Source organism: Rhodnius prolixus, unplaced genomic scaffold (assembly GCF_049639745.1).
Source record: "Rhodnius prolixus isolate KJV_2025 unplaced genomic scaffold, Rpr scaffold_6, whole genome shotgun sequence".
NCBI classification, from domain to species: Eukaryota; Metazoa; Arthropoda; class Insecta; order Hemiptera; family Reduviidae; genus Rhodnius; species Rhodnius prolixus.
In genome coordinates, this window is record NW_027411634.1 from 25,031,642 (window position 1) to 25,046,075 (window position 14,434).

The 14,434-nt window shown below is 31.4% G+C and overlaps 1 protein-coding gene and 1 long non-coding RNA gene across 9 annotated transcripts in view; one reads left to right on the forward strand and one right to left on the reverse strand.

Moving 5' to 3' along the window:
- Window positions 1–937: 937 nt before the first annotated feature.
- On the reverse strand, window positions 938–11,735 carry LOC141461309 (uncharacterized). 8 transcript variants are annotated; one of them, XR_012462747.1, is made up of 9 exons: window positions 11,548–11,735; window positions 10,938–11,178; window positions 10,597–10,748; window positions 9,154–9,278; window positions 8,682–8,790; window positions 7,229–7,354; window positions 6,433–6,490; window positions 4,445–4,502; window positions 4,156–4,330 (listed from the first exon to the last, which is right to left on the reverse strand). It is a non-coding gene; the product is annotated as an uncharacterized lncRNA (long non-coding RNA). The 8 variants fall into 8 exon arrangements; XR_012462742.1 differs by adding an exon at window positions 938–4,087 and having other exon boundaries at window positions 4,248–4,330; window positions 6,433–8,790; XR_012462744.1 differs by having other exon boundaries at window positions 6,433–7,354.
- The window catches only part of LOC141461305 (orexin/Hypocretin receptor type 1), a 304,429-nt gene continuing 298,062 nt past the window's right edge, over window positions 8,068–14,434 (forward strand). The window contains exon 1 of the mRNA XM_074142238.1: window positions 8,068–8,253. Coding sequence (XP_073998339.1) covers window positions 8,068–8,253 — 186 coding nt within the window. The remainder of the gene's footprint in view (window positions 8,254–14,434) is intronic.

A 14,434-nucleotide genomic window follows, 5' to 3' on the forward strand; every position in this document is an offset into this window, starting at 1 on the left:
AGACATAAAACTTTTTTATTCAGTTTGGACTGCAATAGAGCGGAAAACTCAACATACAATAGTTATATAAAACAATTATTACCTAATGAACAGTTATGCCAGCCTTATTTACACCTTAACGTTCCTTTCAAATATATTAAACTGTTATCTCAGGTGAGATTAGCCAATAAATATTATTTTAAAATTAGTGTTGGGAAAACTACAGTTAAATTTGATGGCCAGTCTGTTTGTAAAGTTTGTAATACTGATAAAGAGGATATCTTTCACATAATGTGTAAATGTCAATCATATTTAGAAATTAGAAAATTGTGTTTTAACTCTTTGGATAGTGTTTTTATTTTAAATGAATTTATAGCAGCCAATTGCAATTTGGAGAAATTACATAAATTATACAAATTTTTTTTTTTTTTTTTTGGCGCATCAACAGCTGAGGTCATTAGCGCCCGGAGCTTTTTCCAGTGCACTGCCGGCCTCCGGACAGTGTTCTCTCGTTACAGACAACACTGTCCATCACCGGACAGTGAGCTGTAAGAAGCTCCTAGCTCAAATATTTAGATTTAATTTTAAAGTTTAGGCATTTTTGTACCACGTTCTAGGGTTCCTTAGCATTTTTTTTTTTTTTTTTTTTTCTCTATTATTTTATTCGTACTTCCTGTTTCCTTCTTATTTACCTATTAGTTTCAGAACCTCATTATTATTTTTTTTTTTTTGTATTATCATTAATTTTCTTTCTTACAGTTAAAAGTTCATTTAATTATTATTATAAAAGAAATTTTATTATTTTAAGTTATTTCTTTTTTGCTTACTTTGTAATTAACCATTGCTCATTGTTGAATGCGACTCTGTATTGTAACGTTTATTCTTATACAATACACATAAATAAATAAATAAATAAACTAGAAAAAAAAAAGTAAATAAATAACTTTGGCTCCTTAAGTACGTTTTAAAATAAATAAGTAATAAAATTACATAATTTTCCTTAGATTTACATTTTTTTCTTTAAAATTAGTCTGATTTTAAGAATGGTAAAGATAAACACTGGAATATCGGTTAATAAAACTGAAATTTGTTTCACAAAACATTTTTAAAGGCTCTAAAAGCTACAAGCTACAAGTACCATTGCATGCGATCTAGTGACAGTTTATTAAACTACAAACCGCCATTACGTAGCTTTAGCAGGCAATTTAAATTAATATAAGGGATCTTTTTTTTTCTTTTTTTTTTAGGCGCAACGATTTTTTGGCCATTAGCGTCAACAATCTATTTCTACTCTATTCCTTAAAACAGCATTGTAAGGGGCCCAGGTCGCCTCTGAAGCAAGGCTTTAACTCTTGGCCAGAGAAAAAACGAAAACACTATTTACAAGAGATCAGCAGGGACCAAGCTTCGTTGCCTGAGAAGGTGAAAATGACATAAATGTAGAATATTTTAATTTCGTGTGTCTTTGGAAATTGTTCTTGAGAATTAAAAAGGTTTTAAAATTCGAAAATTAAAAAAATGTACTGTTAGAACCTCGAGAATAGACAGAAAACCTGGCAAGTGTTTAAAATATTTTTTCTTCGAAATTTCCCTCAGAAATTGTAATTGTAATTAATATTTAATTACAATTCTAAATCAATCAATTAAAGTAAAACTGTTTTCTTCGCTACTTTATTCAATAAACAAATGGTTTCTGAGGGAGGAGTCATTGACTAAATCTGACTAGAAAGGTTTTGGTGGCTTTCAACTCACTGGCATGAACATGGTATCCTAGAAAAGGTTAGGAAACCCAGAATTTATATAGAGGTCAACTAACATTGATCCCTCTACAGGTGAAACGTAGGCTACAGACAGATAGATACTAAGCTATGCACATTTATAGTACTTGTAGCGAACTTTACCTTCATTTCCTTACATTCTAAATCAATGATGTTCAATAAAGAAGGCTGTTACAACTGCAATTAAGTGGTGAAATGGCCTCAGATGTTCAGACCTTTGTTCTAGCCGTATGACAGCATGCTGATGATAGATGCTCTTTCTTTGATAAAGGATGACATGATCATTAGTAGAAGAAAATGAAGTTTTCGTTCCAGCCTGTGATGACCAATTATATTTCTAGCTTCCTTATCATTTCGTCCTTTAATACTTTTTCTCCTCTCTTCTAAGCCTTTTAACTTCTCTCTAGTCTCTCTTTTTCAAACAAAATGCTTTGACCACCTTCTAAAATGATTTTTTTTTTTTTTTTAATTTAAAAAATAATTAGTTTCTTTAAAGTTTTTGTGTTATCTATTCTTGTTTTTCACTTTTTTAAGCGGATAGAAAAATGAACACAGATTTACTTTTTACTTAAGAATTTTATTCCATTTTTCACTGAACTAAATCCAGCAAATGTACATTTGTTTGTTTTTTGTTTTTATTTATAATTGAAATAGTACAATGCGATAACGATATTCATATGACATTTCCAAAAATGGTTACGTTTATCGTTGATTTTTATAATTTTTTGACAAGCTTTAGGCCTTGAGAGTAACCCTCAATTTATAATTGTCAACAAGCAAGTTATGAAGACCACAAGTCCCTAGGTCGAAAGCTTGGCAAAAAATAATTAAAAATTTTGACTGAAATTGGAAATAATATTTCTTCCTTTTGGATTAATGAATCAGTCACCAAAAACGATGAACTACAATATATTCTACAACAATAGTTTCTCTTATATCTGCAAAGAAAGTGAGAATCTGATGGTTTGAAAAGTGTTTTCACACTAGTAATCAATACAATCACAAAAAAGAAAAATATATATATATAATATATATAGGTAAATTTGTATTGAATTACTGCTAACATTGAGAATTTTTACAGCTATTTCTCCATGAAACTGGTAACTAAATTGTGTTATCCCAATAAACCCTTTCTATAATGATGCTAACTTACCCAACCTCGTTCAGTGCATGCAGTTATAAAATAACATTATACACATCCTTGACATTATTAATTTCACTTTAAAAGTGTATTTTCAGAGTGTAATGTGTGGAAATTTACCTAGCTTGTTATAATTAGTTAGGGATTAAATTACTGAACGAATTTACAAGCTGAAATGGTGCGGTTTTTAAGTAAACGTTTTTAAGCTAATTTATAATGCAGACTGTTACTAAGAAAAACACTGTTACCATAAATGAACCTTTAATGGTTATTGTTCTACATTCTGGGAAGTTGAAGCGAGTGAAAACCAAAAGTTAAGAACAAAAGGTTTGTCGTTCCAAGTTATACAACTCAGTAACCACTCACAAATCTCGCACTAGTTTTACAAGAAAACCAAACCTCTAGGTAATTCAATTGTTCCAAGACCCTAAGATTTATAAACGAGAAATTTCTTTTCGTTGAATAAACTTTTTTTTTGTCTTCAATTTATTGACTATTTACATTGTACATATGTATATAGGCTCTAACAGTTCTTACGCTAATTACTCGTACTTTTAAGGGCTATAATAATATTCAATAATTCAATTGACCCTTTAATTAAACAATTCTACAACACTTTATCTGCATATTTCTCTCCTTTTAGTATTTTGCGTAGGTTCACAAATAATTCCTGGCGTTCGTCAGACTTCTTAAGCGCCGATCAGTGGACTAGTGATTTGCTCCAGTGAATTTATGAGATTAAAGGTGTTAAATCTATTCTACGCGGAAAGCTACCATTGGGTAGTTTCTCCACGTATTAATATTATACAGAACAGATGTATTACTTATAGCAAAATTTGGCCGTTGTAATCAAATTTAAAAAAAAAAAAATCATATCAACATTGTAAAGTTTATAAAATATTACATTGAAACGTTAAAGGGTAACCTGCCTCGCAATTCAACTGTACAAGTGTATGTATACTATAGGCAAGAAAAATTTAATAGTTACTGTAGATGAAATAAGGCTCTTATTACCTGTAAAGTTTTCCTCAATTTTCTGGGCAATATTAGCTCGTTCTTTAAACTTTCTTTAACTACTTAATTAAAAACCTGTCATCTAAGTGTAAATCTTTTATGAGAAAATTGATTTTAGGCTTTTTGATTTTAAGGATGAAAATGTTTCACACAGGAATTTTGTGACTTAATTAAGCTAAAAATTCAATGTAAGAATTATTTTTTGGGGGGGTTTTTCACCATTGAAAATTTTTAGTTGCCAAGTTTAATTTTAAAATTCTTTATATTAAGAGAAGATCAATTATTTGCAGTATTATTAAAAAAATATAAAAAAATTTTATAGGAAATATAATTACCATGCAGATTCATAATAAAGGTGCATGAAAGCCATACAATTAGTTTTATTTACACTGCTAACTAGTTCGAGCAAAATTTCTTGCTAAAAAAAAATAATAATAATGGTGTGAACACTAATACAGTTTATTTAATTACATTTTCTACATTTCAAATTTTTACTAAACAGAAAGTAAACTTCAATTTTGTTTGTGCTCACCTTCATAAAATATTACTGTCGAATGAATCACATCACTCTTGAAACCACTTTATACTCTCTGAGAAAATAGTTACAAATTAAAGTGATTAATAAATAGGGCTAGAATACCACAACTTTGTTTGACGTCAAAGTCTTTGGAAATTGCCGAGATTACAGAAAACTTTCAATGATACTTCTAACTCGGAATGTCAGATAGATATTTCAAAAATCAAATAAGTTTTTAGAGCGTACTATGTCTATAATGGCACGTTAGAGAAGTTTTCTGAAAAAATATTTCAAATAAATATGATAGCATGTGCGCAGTAATTGTATTTTCTTTTTAATTTTATTTACTTATTTATTCCAGACGGGTTTTACGCCTAACTACCAAATTAGGTGTCTTGGACGGAGGCGACTAGCAAACATACTGTACTATAAATTCCATTTATAGTAATTATTAAATAAAATCCAAAGCCATGGAATAAATTAAAATTAATAAAATAAGACAGGGAATCGAACCCAGTACCCCAATACATCTTAGCTTTGTGGGCCTGCCTCTAACCGCTCAGCTACAATGGCACAAGTATACGAGGGTCGTTTGAAAAGTCCGTGCAAAATCAGAGAGATAGCACCACTGGCGCGTATCGAGGTTATGTTTAGTTAGTAGCATCTCTTGGAAGAACACACACCAAGTTTCAGCCAGATCGGTCTATTTCTTTGTGTTTGGCATTCGTTTGAATCGAGGAAGTCGAGTGATTTTCAAAAAATGGATGAAAAAGAATTTCGTGGGTTGATTAAACACTACTTTATGAAAGGCAAAACGCCTCAGGAGACTAAAGAGAAGCTTGATAAACATTATGGTGACTCTGCATCTTCGATTAGAACAGTTTATAAGTGGTTTCAAAATTTTCGGAGTGGCCATATGGGCACAAGTGACGCTGAACGTTCTGGACGCCCTGTTGAGGTTACTACTCCAGAAATCATTGATAAAATCCATGATATGGTGATGGATGACAGAAGAGTGAAGGTGCGTGAGATTGCTAGTGCTGTGGGCATCTCGAATGAACGGGTACATAATATTTTGCATCAACATTTGGACATGACAAAGCTATCCGCAAGATGGGTGCCGCAATTGCTCACGCTTGACCGAAAACGAAATCGTGTGAAGTGTTGCAAGGACGGTTTGCAGCTGTTCCAGAAGAATCCGCATGACTTTAAGCGTCGTTTCGTCACTGTGGATGAAACATGGATACATCACTACATTCCTGAGACCAAAGAACAATCTAAACAATTGGTTACCAAGGGGGAATCTGAGCCAAAAAAGGCGAAGACCGTTCCTTCGGCCGGAAAGATTATGGCGACTGTCTTTTGGGATTCGCAAGGTATAATCCTCATCGACTATCTGGAAAAGGGTAAAACTATTACAGGTGCATATTATTCATCGTTATTGGACCGTTTGAAAACTGAGCTGCAAGAAAAACGCCCACGATTGGCCCACAAAAAAGTCCTTTTCCATCACGATAACGCACCAGCTCACACCTCAGCAGTTGTGGTCGCAAAATTAATGGAAATAGGGTTCCAATTCGTTTCACATCCCCCCTATTTTCCAGACTTGGCTCCCTCGGACTACTATTTGTTCCCCAATATGAAGAAATTGCTGGTGGGAAAAAGATTTTATTCAAACGAGGAGGTGATTGCAGAAACGAATGGCTATTTTTCAGACTTGGACAAATCCTATTATTCGGAAGGGATCAACAAACTAGAGCAGCGTTGGACGAAGTGTATAAGCCTAAAAGGAGACTATGTTGAAAAATAAAAAAGGTTTACCCCAAAAAATTAAGTAGTTTTTATTTTTGCACGGACTTTTCAAACGACCCTCGTACAGTATATTTATAAAAACAACTGAAATCTTTTTCGAAAAAAAAAAATCCCTCGAAACTGTAATTCACTTCAGTAAAGTAGCATTTCCATAGATCAAATTGACATCAAATTTATAATTTAATACCTACATCATTAGTATGAATACAATAGCACCTTAGCAAACCTTCATTGGTTAAGATATTGTCCCTGCAAAAGGTTATTTACAAATATGCGATTAGTATGATAAGTTTAAATAGAATGTAGGAGCAATTTTCAAGTAAAATCTTGAAAAACCAAGAGATCGATTTACAGCAGTCCTTTCAGAACCTCAGATTTGCCGTAATCTAGTGATATAAGCCCATAACCAAATAAATAATACATTTAAATTGAACAGGCTGCTGTTATTAAATTCAATTTATTAAATAAACATTAACAGAACCCAACTAATGGTAACATACATATCTCTTGAGTAAACCCCTGCCCTCAAGTTACTAATATTTTAGCTAACTTTTAGCTATTTTTTTAATTACAATTTCATGTTTCAAATCTCAACAGGTATCAGATCCAGTCAATTACTATTTTCAATACAATTTCAAAATTTTGTACTTCTACAATTTATAACACATGCATTGTTGGAATGGTCGGAAATTGTTTAAACTAATTCTCGATGAGTAGATAGGGTTTCGCCTTGGATGAGGGTGCAAGGATGCAATTTTTGTACTCACATCCGTGGTTAACTTGCAACTGAGGCTCGGTAGAAGACAGGTGTTTGGCAATTTTATTGATTTAAAGAATTTTTGACTCTATTTCACATGAGGAATAATGGTAAAAAATTAAATAACCTTGGCTTATTATGTGGTAAACTTTTGAGATCAGTACTTACGTATAGATTTACACAAACTTATTTTATGTGACTTTGGTTTTTGAGATTTGCTGATCACATACCTGACAAACTCGCATAGTTATAGAATAATTATAAACAATTTTGTAAAAAACCAATATTTTGCCAAATGGATATTTCTTTGGAAAATTTGGCACTAAAAATTCAACAACTGCAATACTTTTTCTTACCTGTAATAAGAAAGTGAGTAAAAAACGAACACAAAAATTAAAATAAAAATATAAAATTTAGACAAACAAAAAGGTAAAGAAGATTGTATTTTTAAAATTTTGTATAATAAAAGATGGTTGAAAGGCAGTCCATATAGTATCTGACCTAAGAGTTACGTAAATATCTGTAAATTAGTGCGATGACCTGATTGTACAATACACATGTTTAGTGAACTTGCCGCTAGATTGTGCTGGCCAGAGAGGGGCAGCTGGGGGCGGTTACAAAGAGGCAGCACATAGAAGTTCCACCGCCTCATTCTGTACGCGTAATCCTAACTGAATGTTTACCGCTCTAACAAACAAAGGTTTCCTAACGATATTACGTACCAACGGTATTTATTTTGGTTTTAGAAGATAAACATTTTTTTTTTTATTTACATTTATTTCTAATTAATACGTGATGATGTAACTTATATTTTGTTTCCCTCAATAAGAGAAACAATAAAACAACAACCCTGGCCATTACGGGAAACCCATCAGCCCTAATCAGGGAACAAATTGATGTAGATACAATACCGAAGAAATGGATAGAAGTGATCATACACTTCTTAGCCGGCATCAGGAACGATACCGTAGACTTCAGCCGGCCACATTTACGCCCATCTGTGGCCACCATCTATCCGTTGTTCGTGTTTTTGTACGCGCTGTTGGTCACTTCAGGCGTTGTAGCCAATATGGCAATGATTGGCTCAATAATGAAGGATAAATTATATAGAGATCAAACTTATTGTTATTTGATAAATTTAGCGTTAGCCAATATTGTTGAATGTATATTCGTATTGCCAATATCGTTGACCATACTGTTAGTACAAAATTGGATTTTTGGAAGTTTTCTCTGCTATTTTCTACCAATGTTACAGGTTAGTGTGAAATTTATTTACCTACGTCTTTTCAAAATTTTGTAGATTCCAAATTAAGTATATATAACTTAATGTTTATACACTAAATGAAAATTAATCAAATTCATAGGTTTTGAATTTTCCACAAAACATTTCCAAAAATCTTTTACGCTCCAAATTTAAATATTGATTTAAACTCACAATGTCCTTTTATTTTTGAACGTACAATTTATATTAATAGAATGTTTATAACTAATCATTGACGTTTCACCAGTAAGAGATATGTGGCAATCCTAAAACTAATTAAAAATTTAAGGGAAAAAAGCACTAAAATTGACTGATCAATGAATTTTGTGTTGTAGGATTTTCAATAGTAAAACTTAATGGAATATTAAAAAATGTTAAATGATTTAATTTTTTTAAAATATATAACCTGAATATACTCTTACATATAAGTTTTATTGGCCCATTTGTCGCGAGTTTTACTATTAATTAATTTATGTTGCTAGGCCATTTTTCTTGCTCGTTTAGCAAATAAACGATAAACCGGATCCATACCTAAAAAATTATTGATAGATTATAATTTAAATTCATAGATTATGTAAATTAATTTAAAAAAAATCAATTCAATATTAACCATCCTAATATGACCTTGAGAATAGTAAATTCGAATGAAATAATAAGGGCAGAAACATTTAAAAACACAAACACGAACACCAAAAAGAGTTCAAAAAAATTTTTTTAAAGAAATAATCCACTAAAGAAAAGTTTGTGTCCAAATCCACACAAATCTTGTAGGAGCAGCGGTTTGAATCTTATATCTACCACTATACATCCGTCAGACTGCTAGCAAAAAGAAATGTATGTGGAATACTAAATACTACTTATTCTATTGACAAAAATAATAATAATAAAGCTAACCTTTTTTTTTAAAAAAAGTTTTTGCATTAAAATAATTCTTTCCCGAAGCTTTCCAAGCAAAATATGCACCGGTTGGATCACATTAAAATGGAGTTGGTTTGTAGCAGACCAATAGTAACACTCCTCTGAAATGAGAATAAATAATTAAGAAAATGAGGATTCACAAAAAATAAACATAATTTTTTTTAAATTATTGTTCTATTCGGGCCCTTTATCAGTAGCTTCTAAAGGAGATTCTGTAACCTTCTAATGTTAACCACAGACAGCAGAAAAGCACTTAAAAGATCCAGATGAATTATACCAATAGAAACAGAAATTAAAAGGAAAAAACTGATTTTTAAAGTGACTTTTCCGGCTACGTCCGAAAAACTATCATAATTTAAGACCTAAACAATTGTAACAAAGAAGTACTTACGTGTATAAACTTTAACATCAAGGTCTGATTTCAATGTATAATATTAAGAATGGATGTGTAAGCCGAAAAGAAAACCTGAAAAATCGTTTATTAGGAGTGCCACAGGAACCACACTCAAGATATTCAATCCAGAAGAATTTTACTCACAATTTAATGGAAATAAATAAATAAATGCTTCTTTCTCTGAGATTAGTAGGTTACATTACAGTTAGAACACTATTTTAGCAGAATAGAAGATGAGTCCGTTGACAAGAAACTAGCCAAAATAGAGTTATAATTCTTCTTCGTCTGTAGAAGAATTCTTCCATTTTTACAAAATTATTTGGATTTCCACAATTCTCCTGTCACAAAATTACTTCGTGGCATTGACTCTTTGTATACTATTTTTGAGGTATTGAAGAAGATTCCCTAACAATATTATTAATAAAAGGAGAAACAGATCATTGCCAGTTCCAAACAAAATTATCTTTCAACCTAGGGATTAGGTCATCTTTATGGCTTATACATATCAACCCTTATACAACTGTCCTACCGGACAGTTTTAATTAACAATTGCAACTTGTTTACATTTTAGTTACTATTATAAGATTGAACACACGATGTAAAACAAACAATATTCTGTCTTCACCTAGAATTAATGATTGAGTCACCAACAAAATGGTTACACAATTATTAATCTAAAAAAAATATGACTTATTCTTGTATCTGACCAATCTCTCCTTTTTAAAAACTAAAAATCGCTTCACGAGAATAGTAGTAATACTATTTGATTTCATTTTGGCGAGATACCAATTCAGTGCTGAACTTCACTTAACTTTCTTCTTGTTTTGTACACTATGCAATTTATATTAAAATCATTTAATTTTACTAGTTAAGAGATATGGCACTTCTTAAAATATTTAGAACTTAAAGGTGATGAAGCACTTTAACTTACTGATCAAAGAATTTTGTGATTTATGATTCTGAAGATTAAACTTCACAGAATATTTAAAGAATTTAAATGATTAAAATATTTTTTTATTACATACCGTGATTGCATGTACACTTGAACAACTATAGTCATGCTTTTCGCTAGTTGTGGCGTAGGTATCCTTCCTCCATAAATTTATTCATACTGCAATTCCATTTTTCTTGTTTGTTTAATAATATGGGATGATCAGGGCTCATACATACCTAATTACTGATAGATTTTAACTGACATTGCTTGAACTAATTAAAAACCAAGTTTTAAAAAATTGAGATATTATTCAAATTGTATAAAATTAGTTAACTAAATTGTAGGGAAATCTTTTTAAAAAAAATTATTCAGTAAAGCGTTATTGCCGGTTTAGAGATTATGATTTTCTTTTAATCCACTTAAAAAAAGTACCTGTTCGTTTGTTGAAACAGCATTGCTGGACAACATCATGATAGTTTGTTCTCTCATGAAGGTGAAAATCCAAAACAGCTCAGAATAAACATGCTTAGAAATCATTGAAAATCTCGCAACACTTGATTGAATTATATTTATGTTAAGTGTTAACTCCTTAATCAAATTGGTATGTTTTCATTACATCAGAAATTAGTCGAAACTCTTACAGAAGCTGAAGTAATAGACAAAAATCAGATGACTGTCAACAAAGAAAAGGGTTTATATTAAGCTAATTAAGGGTGACAAAACTAGCAAAGAACCATAGAATATTACTATGCGCAAAAAGCGTTATAACATCTAAGAAACACCACAAATAGAGGCAACATATGATACAAGATTCAAATTCTGGCCTCAGACCAAGATCTTATAAAAAGCCATTTATTGAATACTATTTAAAGATCAGCTTTTGGAAAAGAATATATGAGCTTTGCATGCTTTTGGAAAAATGTTATTCTTAGAGATAGAACTAATTTTTGTGGTGCTGGCGGCAAGACAATAGATACGTTGAGAGGGAAATTAAAATTAATATTTTCGGAAACACATTTCTTTTAATATTAATTCATCGTACCTTAAATGATTGGCAATCATTGGCATTTACATTAATTTTTTTCAGTTTGTTTAATAATCCAGAAGAAAACTACTTATTCAAATCACTCTTATTAAAATAAACAACAACAAAAAACCTGAAAGATGTCACAAGCTAGTAAGCTAAAACAGAAGGTTAAATTAAATAATAAACGACCCGAAGAATACCGATTATTGCCGACTACATTCGGGTAGTTGTAGTTGAAACAGATTGTGGAAGGTAACAGGCGGCTAAGGCAGCATGGGTTCTGACCCATGTAAGATCTTTGTGTTAGTGAGGTAATTCCAAGAAAATTGGTCACTAACACAAAGATCTTACATGGGTTAGAAACCAAGGTGCCTTAGCCGCCTGTTACCTTCCACAATCTGTTTCAACTATTGTACATATCTACCCGAATGTAGTCGGCAATCATCGGTATTCTTCGACTGATTTTATTTAATTAATAAATATTAACCTTCTGCTTTAGTTAGCCTGTGGTAATAAAAGGAAACTACGGCCAGTTGTTTAAGTATTTAGACTATTCAGTGCATAACTCCCTATAAAAATTTATATTTTATCGTCGTATTTACCATTACTTTTACTATTTACTTTATTAATTATGTTTTTAACATAATTCCATTCCAACCCAGATAATACTTTTAAAATTTCACTTACATATTTCGCTAAAAGAAAAATGGCTTGATTAAATTGATTTTGTGGTCTTGTTTGCACATTAACCATTATGTGACTTGATTATATTGTAAGTATTTATTGGTTTGTAGGTTTTTCAAGTATTTTCTTCCCTTAAGTTTTAAACAAGGAGCTACAAGGAGGAAAATTAAATTAATTAATTACTGCATTTTTAGGTGATTGACTAGAGAGTAAAGAATAAATAAGATTTTATTTAATAATGTTTCTTAATAAAGTTATATTTATTTTCTCTTACTAACTAAGGAAAGTCTTTTTAACCCCCAAAAAATGGTTTTTAGCCAGTGTTGTGTGTGTTTATGGTTGATAATTTCAAAAAAACTACTGCTTGCAGGAAGCTGAAACTAAATATTTACATTGGGCCCTACCAGGTTTTCTGACTGCCGCCTAGCGATTAAAATCCCTTACTTTCAAATGGCTGTATCGAATTACATTAAGTTCGTACACACACTGTACTCATGGTACTTTGTTTAAAACACGTTATGGGCTATCAAGGGAGAGAAGGTTTTTCTCTAAAAGACCATTGGAATATAAAGTTAGGTTTTATGCTCCAGATGGAAAATAGGAGGGTTGAATGTGTTCCGAGAATTCGGAGTTTAAAGGAAATTCAACCGCTTTACAGAATTATTATTATTATTTATTAATTCATTTATTTTGTTTTGAGATTTTATTAAAAACAGTGACTCCATTATTCATTTGCCTTAAATGGACCATATATCCTTCTTAAAATCTTTCTTTCAAAGACGGATAGCTTTTGCTCTATGCTCTTAGTCTATGCTCCAGCTCCATAGAATAGGGATCAAAATTATCTTTCAACCTAGGGATTAGGTCACCTTAATGGCTTATATATATTAACAATTGCAACTTGTTTACATTTTAGTTTCAATTATAAGATTGAACACACAATGTGAAACAAACAATAATCTAATCTTCACCTAGAATTAATGAATTAATCACTAACAAAAGGATACACAATTATTAATCTTAAAAAATATGACATTTTTGAACCTGACCAATCTCTTCTTTTTAAAAACTAAAAATCGCTTCTTGAGATTAGTTGTAATACTAAAATTGCAATTGAGTATTTGCTTACATTTTGGCGAGATACCAATTCAGTGCTCAATTTCTCTTGACTTTCTTCTTGTTTTGTACACTATGCAATTTGTATTAAAATCATTTAATTTTACTAGTTAAGAGATATGGCACCTCGTAAAATAATCAGAACTTAAAGTTGATGAAGTAATTTAACTTACTGATTAAAGAATTTTGCGATGTATGATTCTGAAGATTAAACTTCAAAGAATATTTAAAGAATTTAAATAATTTCAATATTTTTTTACTACATACCGTGGTTGTATATACACTTGAACAACTATAGTCATGCTTTTCGCTAGTTGTGGCGTAGGTATCTTTCCTCCATAAATTTATTCATACTGCAATTCCATTTTTCTTGTTTGTTTAATAATATGGGATGATCAGGGCTCATACATACCTAATTACTGATAGATTTGAGATTGTTAAATGCAATTGATTCAGAATTCAAACACGATTTGTTAACCAAAGCTGGTCGATCTATTTATCACAGCATATATAATGAATTGCGATTTGATTTAGGGGTTAACCATTATATCTCAGATGAGCATTCATTTAAGTTAATGAAAAATGTGTTTAGAGCTAGAGGACAACTGATGCATTTGAATTTTAGAATAGGGCGGACAAATGAGCAACACCTGTGTTCTATGTGTAATAGAGCAGAAAATGAAGATGTCTACCATTATGTGACTGTATGCCCCATAATGGTCGGATTTAGAATTGCGTGTTTTGGCAAGAGAGTGTTGGATAGGGCGGAATTTTTAGAATATCTGAACGGTAAGAATTGGGCTAATTTAAATAAATTCTGTACATCCTCTGGTAGATATAGACAGTTTCTAATAGAAAATTATAATTATTAATTTTGTATTTTTTTTTTTTTTTTTTTTTTTTTGGCGCATCAACATCTGAGGTTATTAGCGCCCGGAGCTTTTTCCAGTGCACTGCCGGCCTCCGGACAGTGTTCTCTCGTTACAGACAACACTGTCCATCACCGGACAGTGAGCTGTAAGAAGCTCCTAGGAAGAGAAAATCTAAGGGTCAGCTGCTGGATTCGAACCCGGGACCTCCGCGTGGGAGTCCAGTATGCTAA